The sequence below is a fragment of the Paroedura picta genome, chromosome 1, assembly GCF_049243985.1.
Source record: "Paroedura picta isolate Pp20150507F chromosome 1, Ppicta_v3.0, whole genome shotgun sequence".
NCBI classification, from domain to species: Eukaryota; Metazoa; Chordata; class Lepidosauria; order Squamata; family Gekkonidae; genus Paroedura; species Paroedura picta.
Window position 1 is genome coordinate 142,544,918 of NC_135369.1, and position 19,143 is coordinate 142,564,060.

At 41.0% G+C, this 19,143-nt stretch overlaps 1 protein-coding gene and 1 long non-coding RNA gene across 10 annotated transcripts in view; one reads left to right on the top strand and one right to left on the bottom strand.

Annotated features, from left to right (window-relative positions):
* The window catches only part of LOC143822100 (uncharacterized), a 210,277-nt gene that overhangs the window by 2,939 nt on the left and 188,195 nt on the right, over window positions 1-19,143 (top strand). The window lies entirely within an intron of this gene.
* Window positions 9-19,143, bottom strand: part of KCNQ5 (potassium voltage-gated channel subfamily Q member 5) — a 380,258-nt gene continuing 361,123 nt past the window's right edge. For both annotated transcript variants that reach the window (XM_077306720.1, XM_077306710.1), the window contains 4 exons: window positions 11,575-11,683; window positions 6,944-7,075; window positions 6,074-6,200; window positions 9-5,514 (listed from right to left, as the gene is read on the bottom strand). In XM_077306720.1, the coding sequence (XP_077162835.1) occupies window positions 4,564-5,514; window positions 6,074-6,200; window positions 6,944-7,075; window positions 11,575-11,683 (1,319 nt within the window). In that variant the 3' untranslated portion in view covers window positions 9-4,563. The remainder of the gene's footprint in view (window positions 5,515-6,073; window positions 6,201-6,943; window positions 7,076-11,574; window positions 11,684-19,143) is intronic.

Sequence of the window (19,143 nt, forward strand, 5' to 3'; positions counted from 1 at the left end):
ACACATAGTTATCTTAAATAATTTTATTAACAACAATATGGATTCAATTTATCATGAAATTACAATTAACATTGTAATGTAATGGCTTAAGCCATTCAGCATCAGTGGAAATGTCCCTTATAGTTTTCCATTATTGTTATATATCCAACATTTCAGCACTTCTCCTTCAGATTTCAGCCAGCATTCGTATCTTACCTCCACTGGCAGTATATGTTTTTGCCTGTGGAAATATCCCATATCTATCTGAAAGACTGGGAGGTTTACAAAACCTATTAAACAATTTAAATACGATAGCAATCTGGATGTTTCACTCAATTTGTACAGTGTTTGATGGTGAGGATAGTAAAGCAGAAATATGAACCATGACCCCTCAAAAATTTCTTTAGCCCTACTGAAATAAGAAAACATTCCATTAAGGAGAATAAAAAAGTGGCTCAGAAGAGCAAACTAAGTTCTTCTATAGGCAAGTCTAGTGAAGTCAATAGAGTCACACAGGGAGAGATTTGGTCTCTTATGCTCATTTAACCTGTCTTCAACATGGTCAGACTATTGACCACCATAATGTTAATATGTTTAGAATATGAGTGCAATTCTAAGCAAACTTAGGCTCAAACTACACATTAAAATAGATTTGTCTAATGCCGACCCTGCAGCTTTTCTTTTTTATGAAAAGCTATTTTGCGAGAGTAGATTAAGACTAGAAAATGGAAGTAGGCAAACTTACATGCTACCTCTTTTTATCACTGCTTCCTCTGCTTACAAGTGAACTTTAAAGGGTGGGGGGACTGAGAAACTGGGTTACTAATGTGTAGTTTGAGCCTTACTATAAGGAGTAAGTCCCATTGGCCTCTGGCTTACTTTTGATTAAACATGCTTTGGATTGCACTGCATAATGCTTTTGTTACTTTTATGTATTTTCTGTGAAATTCATTGTTCTGTGCTTTATAAATATTTTCTTTATCCTCGTTTAGCATTTTGTGCATTAATTTTTAGAGTCTGTATGGCATAAGGATTAATTGAGCTATGCATTTATGTTCTCTGGGGAAAAAACTGTGTAATTATAACATCACTTTAAACAGATGCCTAGCAATAGTTCTCACCTGTGTAGTTTAACTTGGAGGACATTTCTGTTGAGGTAACAGGAATTTTGATTAAGTAAAGACTACAAGCTCACTCTCATGAACAGTGCAGTTTATAAAGCATTCAAAATAATTTGACTGGTCACATGTATAAAAGTATCTGTCATTCTATTTAATGACAGCAGTCAATTTTAAGTATGTTTATCATACAAAACATGTAATATTTGTGGGCATTGTGAACCAAATATATGATCTTTACCATAATTAATTCTAGGTTTGAACATGCTATTTATATTCATATTTAAATAAAAATATATCTTATGAGCCAAATGAAAATATATATTTATATATATAACTCTAACATACCATCATTACATTTCTGTCTTTTATTTCTTCAGCCAAGAACTACAGACATACAGGTCAAAAACTAATGATTTGGTTAGTGTACCAAAACTGTTCAGAAGGGTCAAATTATTTACTGTTCTTTTAATGGCTTCCTTGTTTTAATACAAAGTCAATGACAACTTCAAGTGACTAACAATCATATGTTCCCCACCATACGGCACATTCATTGTTATGAATTCAGATGTATTAAGCATATACATAAACTACCCATTCAAATGGTGACATAATCAGGGACTAAGAGAGACTATGTATTAAAATTTAATTTTGCTAATGATTTTAGTAAAAGAAACCATGATCCACAGCTTATGCTATGGATATAATAACTCCCCATAAGGAAATGTGGAAAACTTCACCACTCTGAGACATTCAGATGTACATTTTTTTAAAATCTATTTTTTAGTTGTAAAATTTATAGAAGGAAAAATATCGATTAATCTTTGTAAATATGCACCGCTACAAAGGGGGGGGGGCACAAGCACAACTAATTTTGAAAAAGCATTCTGTAGTTTTTTATATAGCCACTTACTTTCTTATACATCATTATGTGCATTATGTGCATAATTAACACTCTGAAAGACTCAAGCATATTCTTTAAGGCAAAAATAGCAGTTTCTGGTAGGTGAATCATGTAAGCCAAGACAAGTAACTGGCTGCCTTGTAGTAGCAACCTGTTCTTGGGGAGCTTAGCTTCATTGCTGTTGTTCACCAACATTTGACAGGATACCTCAGTCATATTTTAAAGAAGGGAAATATGTCTCCTTATTGATAACAGTTATTTTGGGACTTTGGCCTCATTTTAGCTCCTCTGTTAGGCTTAAACGCAGTTAGAGGTTTCCCATAAAGTAGAAAAGGCACTATAAAACATTCAGTACAAGAGAATAAAGGAATATTGTTGGCATTCTACAATATATATTTTTTTAATTTACAGCTTTGTCTGGACAAACTGCTGATATCCAGATAATGGATATCCAGATAATGGATTATACTGGCCACAAACTGAACCAGTATTGTCATAGAGCAGCTTTGAAAGAGGCTAATGGGTAGTTGCCTTAATTCTCCTCTCCCCCTTCCCTCATGACTTGCCATGGATGCAATTCATCTGCACACGGCTTTGACAGCTAGACAGCAGATAGCATTAGCTGGGTATTCAGAACAGGAGCCTAGTTGGTGTACTTCATGTGCATTGGTCTATAAAGGTGGGAAAAACCCTGCTTAACTTCACAAAAGAAGTTGTAGCAATCAGGTTTCAGCAAAATTATACAGCACATTAAAGAAGACTGTGAAAGTATAATACGCAATGGCAGGTGAAAAACAGCCATATGTTTGAAGATGCTTCGTTTTAGAAAGTTTCATTTAAGCTTTGACCAAGCAAAAGGTAGAGAAGAGCATTCGTCATCCATAGATTTCATGTGTATGACAAAGTATAAACACTTCACAGTTTCTGTGTACTTGCACATAACATTATGATATAATATCCAGAAAAATTTTCTGAGTAAAAAAGAATGACGGTGGCAGAAATTACTATGAATATACAGTTCAAATTGCTTGCAGTACAATCTGCAGCATTTAAGGATGCTTAAGACTCTTGTGACACTTTAAATATATACCATTCTCACCATGGCTGGCTCATAAACATGATCCATGTGAGAGCTTGACATGGCACTCTTGAATATGTGGAATGTATTTGGAATCTTTAAAGAAGGAGGCTGAGCTCAGAATATGTGCTAGTTATAATTCCGGGGGAGGGGGGGATATGATAACTGCAATATTGGTTACTGATAGGAAATGAGATTAGAATGTGCTTATGCTCTTAAAAGCAAAGCTTGCATATGGAAATATTTACTAGTACTGTTGAACAGGTAACAATTAAATTAAGAGGAGATATTAATGGAAAAAAAATAGTTTCCTGAAAATTATCTATTACAAAAACCCAATATACTTTTTATTGAGAAGGTGTGAGACATACACAATTTTGAAACATGAATTTTAAGGTTCCTGTTTTCAAAATAGTTTTGCAGTCAGGAGTTGTGCATCTGCAGTTTGCCATCCAACTGATGGCTGTTTTCTAAACAATTAGATTAGATTAGTTGTATTTACTTGGAAAGATGGTGGTCGGGGAGAATTTCTCTGACTGTTGTTCATCTCTCCATTCTTTACCTCTTGTTCTTGTACATACTAAATTTTAAAATCTTCCTTTTATGCTTTTTAATTCATTTTCCTATGTGTTATTTTCTGTTTTTCCCTACCTTACCTGATATTGTCTTTTTTTCAGACTTCTGATTGTGCTATCATTCAACTTCAGAATATAATTATGAGTACTGATTATATTATAAATGTTTTTTCCTTTGCAGAGATCTCTGCCAAAATACTTTTTGATCTACAAGGGGGACAAATAATGAGTCTAGAAATTTTGAGACAGAAGGGGAAAATCACATAGAAGGTCATCCCTGATACTATATAATTTTGTACACTTTTACAGCAAAAAAAGGATAAAATAATTTTTCAGTCACTATTAAATATCTAAAAGTGCTGTGCAAAATAGTTTGTCTCAATTCAGTATCTCCAAGAGGATACAGAATTCAACAAAAATAGCTAATTAATGGTAACTTGCAACTAGCAGCCATTTCTAATCTCATATTATGGGTTTCCTTGCTAGCAGCTGTAGATTTTGTTGTTGTTGTAAACATATATAATCTAATTCAGGACATATATAATAAATCTGAAGCAAAGTGCTTTTAATATCTTGAGAATGTTAGTTCTGTACTATAGCAATGGCTTTGCTTCTAAATGCTCAGATCTTTTGCTCTTTAATAAACCTGCAGCATTAGTTTTGTAGATTGCTCATTTATACCTACTATACTAAATGAAATCACATAAGTACTGTAGGTATAAATTTGAATTTTATCCATCACTGAAACATGCGTTTTCATGCAGCTAAAAGATAAGGACTCATACAACTGCCTTTCTTATTGATTCATTTAATTTAAAAAATTTCATTAAAAGGGTTTTCAAAATAGTCCATGCTCTGATATGCATGATTGAAGTCTTTACTTAGTATGCAAACAAATTTTAAAAAAGGCTATTTAAGTTTGACATGAGGCAGGTTGAGAGCATCTGTACTGTCTCCTGGTTTGCAAATGCTTTGAGATGATCTTGACATTCCAGTCCTCAGAGAGTCGGTAGAGAGAGTTGTTTCCACTAATGGATGAGAAATGGCTTCAAAAGTCTCAGTTTCTCTCTCTCCTTCCAAATCTTCATCAGTTATAAATAATTTTGATTCCCTCCATTTGTTGTATAATTCTTGGCTACTTCTTGAACTACTTGTGTCACTACCAGAAATCTGTATATTCAGTTCTTCTGCTGCTGTCTGTATAAGATTTTGTACAGATAGTGATTTCCCTAAATCCATTTGTACCAGTGGTTTCACTGAGACCAGGGGTTCCCCTTCTGTATCAAGGCTTTTTCCCCATGAAAGATCCTTTGTCACATTGGACTGTGCAACTTTTCCATTATCCTTTGAAGCAACAAGGCAAGCGGTGACATCAGAAGTATTCTCCTGCATGCTCATGGGAATAATATGAATAGGTTCCAATCTATTGATATGCTTCACTGATGAAAAGGGGGGTATCTGTAACGTTGTAGGTGCTGTTGGCTTAGATGTCTGATTTATTTGGTTTAGTGCATTGTTAGGAGATAGTGTTGCAGGTCCATCATTTGGCACCTGTGTGGCTTGACTATGCATAGTTGGACTAAAAGCATAGTAAGCTTGAGGGCTAAATTCATTTGGCGTCAGTATAAGCTGTAGGCCACATGGCATGTTGACACTGGCTGATCTGGATACACATCCACTGGTCTGGGCAGAATTAGTCAAATCTTTGCTATCTACAGGACTTTGATAATCAGAAGTCTGATCACATTCAAAGGGTGGCATTTGAAATGAAGCCAAGGTCAGTGCTGATAAAGATCCTTTCTTCAAGACTTGTTGGTAGATATCTAGCAATGAGTCTAATTTTGACTCTATAGATTGGACCTGGAGGAAAAATATAAAAAATAGTCTACGTGAATATCAGTTATTTCAAAGGATATATGCTGCCAACAAACAAATAACAAACTATATAAATGACTATTTAATGTACAAAAAATAGTTATTTAACATATATTTTTTCCAAGGTAGCAGGTCTACTCAGAACCCTATCCAAGTCTATTCATTAGACCTTACCCCCAGGGATTCAGATTCTTAGGATTATACTGTTAATGTTCTCTTGGCTGAGATACAAGTATTTTGTTAATTAAAGATACATTTTTTTCAGGCAGCAAGCCACTCACTATCCCCAATGCTGTGATGAAATGAGTGGGAGTTCTGCAGATCTTTTTGTGGTTTGCAGCTTTCCAGACAGATTCCGTCTTCATAGTTACACTGACAAAATGGACTAACAAAAAATGTGGCAATAGGTATCTCAGCTGGCATTATAATTTTACACAAGAAATGGCTTTAGTATAGAGACTAAAGAAAATTATATTACCTTGCACTCAAATATTTGTCATACTGGACAATAGCAGGGAAGGAAGCATGATACAAATCATGGTACCTGTTTTTCCACTTTGACTACACGCCCTAGCATACTAAGATCATCAGCTGTTTCATTCTCTACGGTATTCTTCTCTCGATTTCTTTTATCAGATGCTATTTGCCCTCTTCCAAGAATTTGGTCAACCCTGAAACATATAGAATACTCTTTTAACTGGAAATAAATGTAATATTTAGGTAAGTATCATCACAAGCTTACAAAAGATAAATTTGTGAGAAATTTTCTAGGAAATATATTGTTTTAATGATAACCAGATGGGGGGCAACAATGGGAGTGCATCTGGAATTTTTTCTCTGCTGGTGGACCTCCTGATGGCACCTGGCTTTGGGCCGCTGCGTGACACAGAGTGTTGGACTGGATGTGCCATTGGACTGATCCAACATGGCTTTTCTTATGTTCAGTTATTACTAAGAATTTTAGAAAAAAACTAGTAGATGGCCAACAAAGCTTTTTTGGGAACCCTCCTTTCTACAACTTTGGAAGTCCCTACGCATTTCACTAAGGAGTTTGAAAGCTTTAAATACTTAGGTAAAGGTAAAGGTATCCCCTGTGCAAGCACCGAGTCATGTCTGACCCTTGGGGTGACGCCCTCCAGCGTTTTCATGGCAGACTCAATACGGGGTGGTTTGCCAGTGCCTTCCCCAGTCATTACCGTTTACCCCCCAGCAAGCTGGGTACTCAAGCAAGCTGGGTACTTTAAATACTTAGGAAATATTTATTAGAGAGTTAGGGAAAGGTATAGGAAAATTATGGGGAAAGTTATAGAGCTGTAGTGCAAAATAATGGCAATATGGGAAATCTTACGAAGCACAATAGGTAGGGACATGTATTCAGAAGGATTCTATTATTAAAGGAATTTCTTTTCCTTACCGTGACTGAAGGCTTTTAATTCTGCATAACATATCCAGATGACCAGCTGAATACTGTTCAATGACATCTTTAACATCATATGGGCGCAAAGTTTCTTTAAACTTTCTTTTGGCAACATGAAATTTCATGATTCTGTAGAAGAAATATTATTTATATTAATTCAACTGTATACATGTTATATAACAAAATGAGAATGATATTAAAGCACAATAGTATGGCCACTAAATCAGCTTAATTTAAAATTGGTAAAGGGTTAATTTTTTCTTGTATAAATTATTATAACAGTGCACCATTTGCTATTACAAGAACACTCCCTCCCCTTCCCAAAAAATGAACCTGCCCAGTTCAGGCTGGACTGTTTAGCTTTTGCCTGGTTAGAAGTGTGTATGTGTGTGGGGGGGGTGAGATTGGAGGCTGAAATGGCTTGCAGCTGTCTTGGCCTGAAAGCTAAGAATCCTGTGAGCCCTGCTGTCAGTCCGGGTCAGCTGCAAGTCTTTTCAGCATGCCAGATCGCTCCCCCCTTCCAAAGGGAGGGAAGTGATCAAGCAGGCTGAAAAGGTTTGCAGCCTTTTGGACTTGACAGCAGGGCTGCAAGCCTTTTTAGTATACCAGATTGCTCCCCATTCCAAAGGGAAATTGCCTGACAGTCAAAAAGCATAAAGATACTTCTGTGAAGCCAAAATGGTTGTCAGGTTTCGCAGCCATTTCAGCAGCCAGTTTTGCTCCCCTCATTTAAAAATAACAGGGGCAGACCACCCTGCTCAGCTGAGGGGCAGACCACCTTGCTCAGCTGCTAGGTTTAAATGATCCAAACCCAATAGAACAAAAGGTCCAGAAAATGTTCAGGGGAGGAGCCGCCTTTAAACCTGGGTTGGGGGGGAGGGTGAATCAGACACCTGTGTGGCCATTTTAAGTTTGTAAGCTGGTGGTTGCCCATCTCTAGCTCACACTATATGTCTGTGGGCATTATGTCCATAAGCAAGTTTAATTATACCTGACAAAGTGTGAAGGGCTTTGTTTAAACAGCTACAAGCATATGTATGGTAGAGCAGCTGAATGCTCTGCCAGCTCAGCACCAATTATCTGCTCCTCACAGTCCTTTTCATTCCCAGTTTCTCTCTGGTACAGCTATTAAGTCTAGAAGGGAGAAAAAGTAAGTAGAAATAATGGCTATACAGAGAAAAGCTACTAAGAGAAAAAAGGATTCAGCATCCATTTGTTTGCTTTGAAACTGCACTACACCCTCCATTCTCCCTTGATATTCAGGAGGACGCCTTGGTGGGTGTTTCCCGCCACTTTAACTGGGAGGCAGGACTAATTTTCAACTTCCTGTCCTGCATGGTGGGAGACACCCTGCTCCAGTTGTCTCCCTGCCTATCCTGGGAGTAGTAGGTCTGACTGGTCTCTCACCAATGTGTAGTATTAAGATTGATCATTAATTCAAATTAAATTGTAGTTTATAAGTTTATAAGTCAGTAGTTCTTAGTACTAAAGTGTTCAGAGTGTTAGAATTGTTTTTTTCTTAAGATTAAAACAGTTATAGTTTTAACAGGTAATTTAACTGTGCTATAATATGGGCATCTTGTTTCCATTGTACCACAGCGATCTTTATTGGGGTTTTCAATTTGTTTCTCATTAATTTTTCATCTCTTACTTACACATATTTATTAGTTTAGACCTGCAGCTCTAAATTGGTATTCTAAGCAAATTTTGCATCAATATTTCTAGTGCAAATTAGAATTGTACATCAAATGAAGAGCACAGTAATACTGATACCAGTATCAGTACTGATACCATACTGAATGAAATGGTTTTGAAAGTTCAGGTCTTATGACAAAGAGGCATCTCTTTGTTAATCTGTAGTAGTATACCTTGTCCAATGTCTGATACTGTCATCAGAAATCGAAATAGTGATATCTTCCTGAATTATCCACAAGGGGGCAAAACAAGCCTTTCAGTCATAAACAATGGCTTTCTCTCACCTCACATCAAATATTTGTATGCACTCTCATAGCATATCCTACAGAGCCCCAGAGCAATGTATTCTGATAAGAATTGATTTAATGTTAAAGAACTAATTATTGCTAATTAGCAAAACGCTGAGAGATAGTGTCGTTTAGTGGCTAGAGAACTGGATTAGGACTGGGGAGACTCATGTTAAAATCCCCAGAACAAATTTAGAGTCCAGTGGCACCATTAAGACCCACAGTCTTAAAGGTGCCACTGAACTTTAAATTTGTTCTTCAGACCAACATTTCTACCCACTTGAATCTAAGTTAAAATCCACACTCAGCCATGAAGTGCTATCCTAAACAGAGCCACACCCTTCCAAATCTCCTCAGTTCAATGGATTTAAACTGGAGTAACTTGGTTTTTTTGTAAGAGCCTCTTGTGGCGCAGAGTGGTAAGGCAGCCGCCTGAAAGCTTTGCCCATGAGGCTGGGAGTTCAATCCCAGCAGCCGGCTCAAGGTTGACTCAGCCTTCCATCCTTCCGAGGTCGGTAAAATGAGTACCCAGCTTGCTGGGGGGTAAACGGTAATGACTGGGGAAGGCACTGGCAAACCACCCCGCATTGAGTCTGCCATGAAAACGCTAGAGGGTGTCACCCCAAGGGTCAGACATGACTCGGTGCTTGCACAGAGGATACCTTTACCTTTACCTTTAACTTGGTTTAGGATAGCACTGTAGGTGACTGCAGGCCAATAATTCATTCTGCCTACCCTGGGAGAGGGAAGGAAAGGCCATGATGAAGTGTCAAAGACATCTTACAGGACACTTATGAAAGCCTATGAGATAGCAGTGAAGGATGCAAAGAGGGACTTCTTTGCATCCTTCATTGCCAGCACAAGTATTTAGGGCAATTCAATCATTAACTGTCCTCAAAGAGGGGCATGCAAATTTTACTCAGTTGGCAGTCAGCTGTGAGGCTTTTGTGAGCTTTTTTTGTAGAAAAAATCTTGTCTTTCTGTCATGACTTTCCACTAAGAGTTAATACAGCATAGAAATTGGAGGCCCCTTGGCTGCCTTCAGGGGATCAGTTTGAATGCTTCAAGGAACTTTCACAGACTGAAATGGATATGCTCCTTACTTCAATGATGCCCTCTTGTCCCTTGTCCCTTAGGGTTCCTTAAAACAGGGGACAAGGATTGGGAAGCCCCTTTGGGAAATTGTCAATCAGTCCCTATCAACAAGGATCTTTCTGACTGGGCTAAAGGAGGCTGTGATATGACTTCTGTTGAAGAAACCAGGCCTAGATCTGCAGGACCCCGCAAACTACCACCCTGTTTCACATCTAGCGTTTCTGGGGAAGGTGGTGGAACAGGCAGCTGCAGACCAGTGACAGGAGTACCTAGAGAAAGCTTTGGTACTGCACCCATTCCAGCCTGGCTTCTGGCCTGGCCACAGGGTGGAAATGGCTTTGGTCACTCTGACAGATGACCTCCAGAGACAGCTGGACTGAGGCGGGTCTGTGCTGTTGGTATTGTTAGATCTTACTGCAGTGTTCAACTTAGTAGATCATGAGCTCCTTGCTCACCGCCTCGCTGATGTGGGAGTACAGGGTTCAGCCCTTCAATGGCTAGTCTCCTTCCTCCAAGGTTGGGGACAGACGGTTGCGATTGGCCAAGAGCAGTTGCAATGCTACAAACTCAATTGTGGGGTTCCACAGAGCGCGGTTCTCTGTCTGATCCTATTTAGCATCTTTATGTGCCCCCTAGACCAGCTCATCCAGAGGCATGGGCTTGGTTGTCACCAATATGCGGATGACACCCAGCTCTATTTTCTCATGAGTGGCCAGCCAAGTACCCCCCCCCCCAATTCTTTGGCTGAATGCCTGGGGGTTGTGATGGAGTGGCTCCAGCAAAGCCGCCTGAGGCTCAACCCTCTGAAGACAGAGGTCCTGTGGCTGGGCAGGAATGGGCCAGACAAGGAAGCTTGCCTGCCTTGTCTTGAAGGTGTCCATCAGGAACTTGGTTGTGACTTTCAATGCCTCCCTTATTATGAAGGCACAGGTCATGAAAGTAGCATGTCAGGCTTTTTTCCATCTACACCAGGCATAGCTACTAGCACCCTATCTGGCACTGGAGCACCTAGCCACAGTGATCCATGCAATGTTCACCTCCAAGTTAGACTACTGTAACTTGCTCTGTGTGGGCCTTCCCTTATCCCTGACCCAGAAGTTACAGTTGGCTCAGAATGCGGCTGTACGTGTCCTATTAAGGACCCCCTGGAGAATGCATATGTGACCAGTTCTCCAACAGCTACATTGGCTGCCGATTGTGTTCTGGATCAGGTTTAAGCTGTTGGTTTTAACCTTTAAGGCCTTTTGCGGTCCAGGACCTGTGTACCTCTTTTGTGGTCCAGGACCTGTGTACCTGAGGGACCACCTCTCCAAAGGGCTCTTTGTTCAGCTAATGCCAATTTGCTCACTATCTCCAGCCCCAGAGATGTCATGATCAGAGCCAGGACCTTTTTGGTTAGTTAAAATGATTGAATAGATGAAAGGGACTTCATTATATTGATGCAGTCTCAGTGGAAACACAGAGTCCTTCAACTTGTAAGAAATAAAGCTGTCTTTAGAAAGTTGCATATGTTTCTTCTTACTAGCACCCCCCCCCCACCCCCCAACTTACCTGATTGCTCGTATAACTGTTTTAAGTGCTGGGGTAAGATCTTCTATGGATACATCACACTGACATCCTCTTTCATCATAGATCTCATCTGTACCAACGCTGGCATCAGCTGCAAGACAGAAACATCAATCTAAATGTATATTGTGAACTTAATTACTCCATGTAATTGTTTGATAAAATGCAAGTTGACATTTTAAGTGGAGCATGAAAGCATGAAAGGGTTTCAAGATAGTTGTGTTGCACAGTTTCTCTTCAATATAGCTAAAGAACTTCCCCCCCTATATTTAGCATTTCTTGCTAGCCTAAGCTCATATTAGCTTATCTAAAACTGTCCCTACAATTATTTGGTTATTTGTTTACACTTATCCTTGGTACTTAGGCATTCCTTCCATTTCCTAAATGACTCTTTTTTTATTCCTCAAATCATTTGACAACTGCTTATGGAGCCACCTTGGCTTCCTTAGGCTCCTTCCATCTTTTCTTCTCAAGGGAATTGTTTGTGATTGAGCCTTTAGTATTTCACTTTTAAGAAATTCCCAGCCCTCTTAGACTCCCATCTCTTTAAGTCTTTCTTCTTATAAGTTGTAATAGCTCAGACAAACTCCTTCTCTTAGGTGATTTTTTAAAATATATGGGCTTGTTATTATACATATATGTATGTTAAATTTATTTTCATATAGTTTCAATGGGTTCTATAATCAATATTTATAAACTTTTATCTAATGTTCAATATTTCTAAGCCTTGATAGTAGTGGAGAGACCTTTGATTTTATACGTTAAAAAAAGAAAAAGCCCTAATGTATAAACAGATCAGAATTATATACTCTTAATCAGCAGAATCATGTAAAATTAATTTAATGTTCCAAAGCATCTTATTTTCATAACCCTTGTTAGGTAGCAATCATAGAGCAATTAGTTAACAATCTTAAAGCAATTTTCATCCACCTTCAATTCTTAAAAGAAATGAGTATATGTAAATTTATATAGTGTGTTCTCTTAAAGGTAAAGGTATCCCCTGTGCAAGCACCGAGTCACGTCTGACCCTTGGGGTGACGCCCTCCAGCGTTTTCATGGCAGACTTAAAAGGGGTGGCCTTGCCAGTGCCTTCCCCAGTCATTACCGTTTTACCCCTCAGCAAGCTGGGTACTCATTTTACCGACCTCGGAAGGATAGAAGGCTGAGTCAACCTTGAGCCGGCTGCTGGAATCAAACTCCCAACCTCATGGGCAGACTGCATTTCTGCTGCCTTACCACTCTGCGCCACAAGAGGCTCTCTTGTGTTATATACTAAGAAGATTCTATTAACTAGCTAGTTGAAAAAGAATAAAGATATACATAACCCGCCACGAGCCTATTATGAGAGTGACGGGCAATAAGAAGCCTAATAAATAATTATATAATAAATAATAATAATAATAATGTAATTACTTTTCTCTTCTGTACTTATAGTTGTCAGTACTAAATACCAGTTTAATTGTTCTGAATACCAGTTTAAGTTATTATACAAGTGTTATTTTATGCAGCGCTGTCTTGCAGATGTTTCTTCTTAACCTCTGATGAAGAAATCCACATCATCCTGATGATCTTTTCTCTGTGTCTTTTTCTCTTGCTGCTGGAGATGATTTGGGGCAGTTGTTGTTCTGGCACCCACCGACTGGCTTAAAAATGCGGGCAGTCGTTGCTGTGGCCAGAATGCTGGAGGACCGGAAAGTGATTCCAGGCTGTTGTGGCCTCTCTGGATTGGTATTTTGGACTTCAATTTCCTCAGAGGAATTGTCGAAGTAGGGTTTGGAATTTCGTGCACAAGATTCTTCTTCCTGCCGTTCAGAGTTGTTGAGTGGCCCACACCTGGCTTCCGAGGATGCAACTTTGCACCCATCTTGCCCAGCCTCCAAATACACTCTTCCTGATAGCAGTAACCTCAGCTAGAAGGATATCAGAAATAGGGGCCCTGTCAGCTAATCCAAAGCTATGTGTTTTCCATAAAGAAAAGTGACTTTAAGGCTAGACCCTTCCTTCATTCCTAAGATAAATTCTTCCTTCCATAGGAGACAGGAGATTAACCTACCCACCATGTGCCCAAATCCAAAATATCACCTAGAATGCCTTTCACACTCTTTAGATGTGTGAAGAGCTTTAAAGACCTTTCTCACAAGGACAGCTGGATTCTGGAAGTTAGAGAGTATCTTTATTTCCATTTCAGCATCCAACAAAGAGCAACAAGATGTCGAAGTCTTCTATGTGTAGATGTCTCTACACATGGAGGCTTGTGGAGGCTTACAAGGCCTCAGGCAAACCAGTACCTGTACCAGTACCGAAGTTTATTCTGGCACATTCAGTTAGCAGATTCCTATCAAAGGGATATGCAAAATAGTTACATGGCCATCAGTGGCAACATTCTCTAGACACTACAAAACAGATCAGTTCAGCTGATGATGCCTTTGGCAGGTCCATCCTACAGGTGATTTCTACAGAAGCAACTTCCCACCCAAAAGGACAATTCACAGGGAGGTCCCAAAGATGTCTTCCAGGTCTGGGGGAGAATGACCAGTGGCTTACCTTTGAAGGGTCCTTCTCCCCAGAGATATAGGAAGAAATCTTCATCCCTCCTTAGAAGTTGCTATTCTATTTGTTCTTTATATAAGCCTGTTAAAATTACCCCTTTTTGTGCATTCCAAGAGTTCTAGTCGCGCTTCCCCTCCCCCCTTCTGGGACTGCTTCTTGTTTATAATAATATTTCTTGAGTTGGGTATTTAGTGTTTTGTGGCAAATTCAAGGATACCTTGGCAGTCTCAAACTGAGGGAAGAAGACATGCCCTCTGCCAGAAACAGGCAGGGGGAAAAGTGACCCTGCCTTCGTTAGAGAGGGATGAGAAACACTCAAAGATGTCTTCATATACCTCTGGGAAGAAGAACCCCTCACACGTAAGCCACTGGTCATTCTAACTGAGTAAACAATCTTAGCAGACTCATGGTTGGTTAGATCCTTCATATGAATTCAGGGGAGGAACGTTCAGGGGCCCAGTAGATGCTGTTTAGTTTCAGTCTATCTCAACCAAATGCCTGGTGGAGAGCTCCCATTTGCAGGTCCTGTGGAACTGTTTTAGTTCCGTTAGGGCCCTGATCTCCTCTGGGAGTTCATTCCACCAGGTGGGGGCCAGGACGAGAAGGCTATGGCCCTGGTTGAGGTCAAGCAGACATCCTTGGGGCCTGGTTTCGCTAGCTGGTTGGAGGTGATGGAGCACAGAATCATAGAATCATAGAGTTGGAAGGGGCCATACAGGCCATCTAGTCCAGCCCCCTGCTCAACGAAGGATCAGCCCTAAGCATCCTAAAGCATCCAAGAAAAGTGTGTATCCAACCTTTGCTTGAAGACTGCCAGTGAGAGGGAGCTCACCACCTCCTTAGGCAGCCTATTCCACTGCTGAACTACTCTGACTGTGAATTTTTTTTCCTGATATCTAGCCTATATCGTTGTACTTGTAGTTTAAACCCATTACTGCGTGTCCTCTCCTCTGCAGCCAACAGAAACAGCATCCTGCCCTCCTCCAAGTGACTTAAAGAGGGCTATCATGTCCCCTCTCAACCTACTTTTCTCCAGGCTGAACATTCCCAAGTCCTTCAAACTATCTTCATAGGGCTTGGTCCCTTGGCCCCAGATCATCTTCATTGCTCTCCTCTGTACCCTTTCAATTTTATTTACATCCTTCTTGAAGTGAGGCCTCCAGAACTGCACACAGTACTCCAGGTGTGGTCTGACCAGTGCCGTATACCAGTGGTCCCCAACCTTTATTAGGCTGGGGACCGGCAGGGCATCGGGCCGCGCCGCGGGGACCGCGCCCACGCTTTGGGCCACGCCTGCGAGTCGCGCCCGCGGATCGGGCCGCGCCCGCGAGCCACACCCGCGGATCGGGCCACGCCCGCGAGCCACACCCGTGGATCGGGCCGCGCCCGCGAACCGCGCCCGCGGATCGGGCCGCGCCCGCGAACCGCGCCCGTGGATCGGGCCGCGCAGGCGCGGCCTGCACGGGCGCGGCCCGGCCCGGCCCTGATTCCCTCTCCCCGCCCTCCCACAGTAAGAAGCTTCCCGGGCCGCAAGATTGCGGCCTGGGAAGTTTTTTACTGTGGGGGGGGCGGGGAGAGGGAGCCGCGGCCCGGCGCCGGGCCGCGGCCCGCAGGTTGGGGACCACTGCCGTATACAATGGGACTATGACATCTTGTGATTTTGATGTGATGCCCCGGTTGATACAGCCCAAAATGGCATTCGCCTTTTTTACCACTGCATCACACTGCCTGCTCATGTTTAGTTTACAATCCACAAGTACCCCAAGTTCTCGTTCACACACAGTGTTACCTAGAAGCGTATTCCCCATCCAGTAGGCAGGATGGGAGGGGCCATACAGGCCATCTAATCCAACCCCCTGCCCAACGCAGGATCAGCCCAAAGCATCCTAAAGCATCCAAGGAAAGTGTGCATCCAACTTTTGCTTGAAGACTGCCAGTGAGGGGGGGGCTCACCACCTCCTGAGGCAGCCTATTCCACTGCTGAACTACTCTGACTGTGAAATCTTTTCCCCTGATATGTAGTCTATATCGTTGTACTTGTAGCTTACAGGAAAGCTGGCAGAGATTTTCAATTCTATTTATTATTGGAGGTATTGGTTTGAGTCAGGCTGTAATGAGTTTTTGTAAAACAGGAAGAACCCTTAACATCCATGGACTTAGAAGAGTGTGGGTCTGCTTAGGATGGCAGTGTTCTAGAATTGTTAATCTTCCAACCCTTGATTATCTTTATGCAGTGGTATTACAGTCCATAAAATATTTATTTCATCTTTCAACTTAATGAAAAGTTGAATGACAGCCAAACATTTAAATTAGCTTAAATGAACTATGTAATTATGATAGTTTATTACTTTACATGTTGTTCCTTGAAGTTCATCACAACAATCATTAAAATCACAATGAAGGTCATTAATAATGTACTCTCCAGGTGTTTCAAACTTCTATTTCAGATTTGTGTTCTTCTTGTTCTGTGTACCTTAATATTCTCTGTACAATACTAAAACTATGCCTGAGGGAGGCATAAGCAACACAGCAGTCCCACAGGTAAGTAGGACCCAAGCCACGTATGGCATTAAAAGTTAATACCAAAATCTTGAACTTGACCCAGCAACAGACTGGTAACCAGCGCAGATGATGAAGCACTGGCTACTATTATCTTCTACTATCATATAATATATCTGTAGGTCAGCTTGGTTCTGTTCATTTGCAGTGGTAGACATTGTGAATAACTACCAATATTAGTGGGAGGGCATGAAACCAATGGAAGAAGAGTGTATATTTCCTTGACTTATTTATAAATGAAGACATCACTGTTTCTTTATAAATGAAGACATCACTGAGGGATATAAATTCTGCAGTCTTGCAGATTAGTTAAACTGGTCTTTTAAAATGTTCTGGAAACTTGTGTGAGATGAAAATTGATAACTGCATTTTCCATGTAGTTAATGTTCAGACATATGTGCAATTAACACCTGCACTTGTTGCTAGGAATTTGGGAGTGACCTTTAATGCCTTCCTTTCCACGGAGGCTCAGATCACTAGCCCAGACGGCATTTTTCCATCTTTGCCAAGCCTGGCTGCTAGCACCCTACCTGTCCTTGGATCACTTGGCCACAGTGATCCATACAACGGTCACTTCCAGACTAGACTACTGTAACTCGCTGCCTGCCCTTGACTGTGATCAGGAAATTATATAGCAAAATACGGTTGCTAGGGTCCTCACTAGAACACCTTGGAGGGCCCATATTCAGCCAGTGCTTCATCATCTGCGCTGGTTACCAGTCTGTTGCTGGGTCAAGTTCAAGGTTTTGGTATTAACTTTTAATGCCATACGTGGCTTGGGTCCTACTTACCTGTGAGACTGCTGTGTTGTTTATGCCTCCCGTAGGGCTCTTCGTTCTGCGGGTATGAATCTACTGGTTGTCCTGGGCCCTGGGGATGTTTGCCTGGCCTCGACCCAGGTCAGGGCCTTTTTGGTCCTGGCCCAAACCTGTTGGAATGAGCTCCTGGAAGAGCTGAGGGCCCTGCTGGAACTGTCAACTTTCCACAGGGACTGCATGACGGAGCTCTTCCAGGCATATGGTTGAGGCCAGGGCAGAACCCTGGAATCCAATAAAGGACCCCTTCCCAAGATCTATTAGACCTGTACCCATTCACTCCTAGTTGAAGAGATCTCGGCCTCCAATTGAATAAGGTGGGATGCGGTTGGTTATTTAGAAGTATTTCTGGCCACTTGCTTGTTCATTGTAAATTGGGTTTTATGGGGGTTTTATTGTATTTTAATGTTTTATTCTGTGAACTGCCGCAGTTTCTTAGGAAAAGCGGCAGTATATAAATCGGAAAAATAAATAAATGATAAATATTTATGGGAATACATTAGAAAAATGTTGTAAACTTAAACTATTATCAAATTTCTATTTAAAATCTCCCTTGGTACTATGAGTATTCTTTCATTGTGCTAGGGACTTAATACTCAGTGCAAATGACATTGCTATATAAAAGCCAGAAAATTATTTTGATTTTTATGCAAAACATGCATGTTTCTTTATAGCACCTAGGGGGCTTATTTAGAAGTATTTTCTAAGTAGGATTCAGCATATTTTCTGCTTTACATACAGTTTATGACCCGATAACATTTTCAAACTGAATTTTATATGTTTGGACTCACTTGTAATTTTCATGGTTGCACATAATTTTATACATAATAATAGTAGTCAAATCTCTTATTATAAAACATTTGCATTTTCTATACTTTGGTATAAGAGGAATGGTTAACTAAATTTGAAATAGTAAATGTGTTAGTAATATTTCAGTAATATTTTCTCTAATTTATTTGGCCACCCTGCTTTACCCTCACTGGCAGCAATCTTTATACCAGCCTGCCCTAGTAATGTTTACTGGCATTTAGGGTTGAGCACGGCTGTGTCTGAAACGACCATTCCAGGCCGACACAGCCAGCGCCGTGCTGCGGAGGGGAAAGGAGTGGCGCCGGTGTGTCAGTTGGCGTACACACGGAGCTCCGCCCCTGTGTGTGTGTGTCAAGTTGCGCACTGGCGCCTATGCCCCCCCCCGCAGCGTGGCACTGGCCACGTCAGCCTGGAACGGTCAATTTGGACGCCACCATGCACAACCCTATCTTATTACATAGCCCCAAATATGGCATTAAAATACATGGTGATGCTGCATCATAAAATCTCAGGGTAATTGCAGAGAGTGTTCCAAAATTTGGGGGGATTTTAACCCTCTCATAAAAAACTGTTGGGATTTTTCTTCGTACCTACTGCTTTAGTGACTCCATCCAGCCACCTCATTCTCTGTCGTCCCCTTCTTCTTTTGCCCTCGATCACTCCCAGCATTAGGCTCTTCTCCAGGGAGTCCTTCCTTCTCATGAGGTGGCCAAAGTATTTGAGTTTCATCTTCAGGATCTGGCCTTCTAAGGAGCAGGCAGGGCTGATCTCCTCTAGGACTGACCGGTTTGTTCGCCTTGCAGTCCAAGGGACTCGCAAG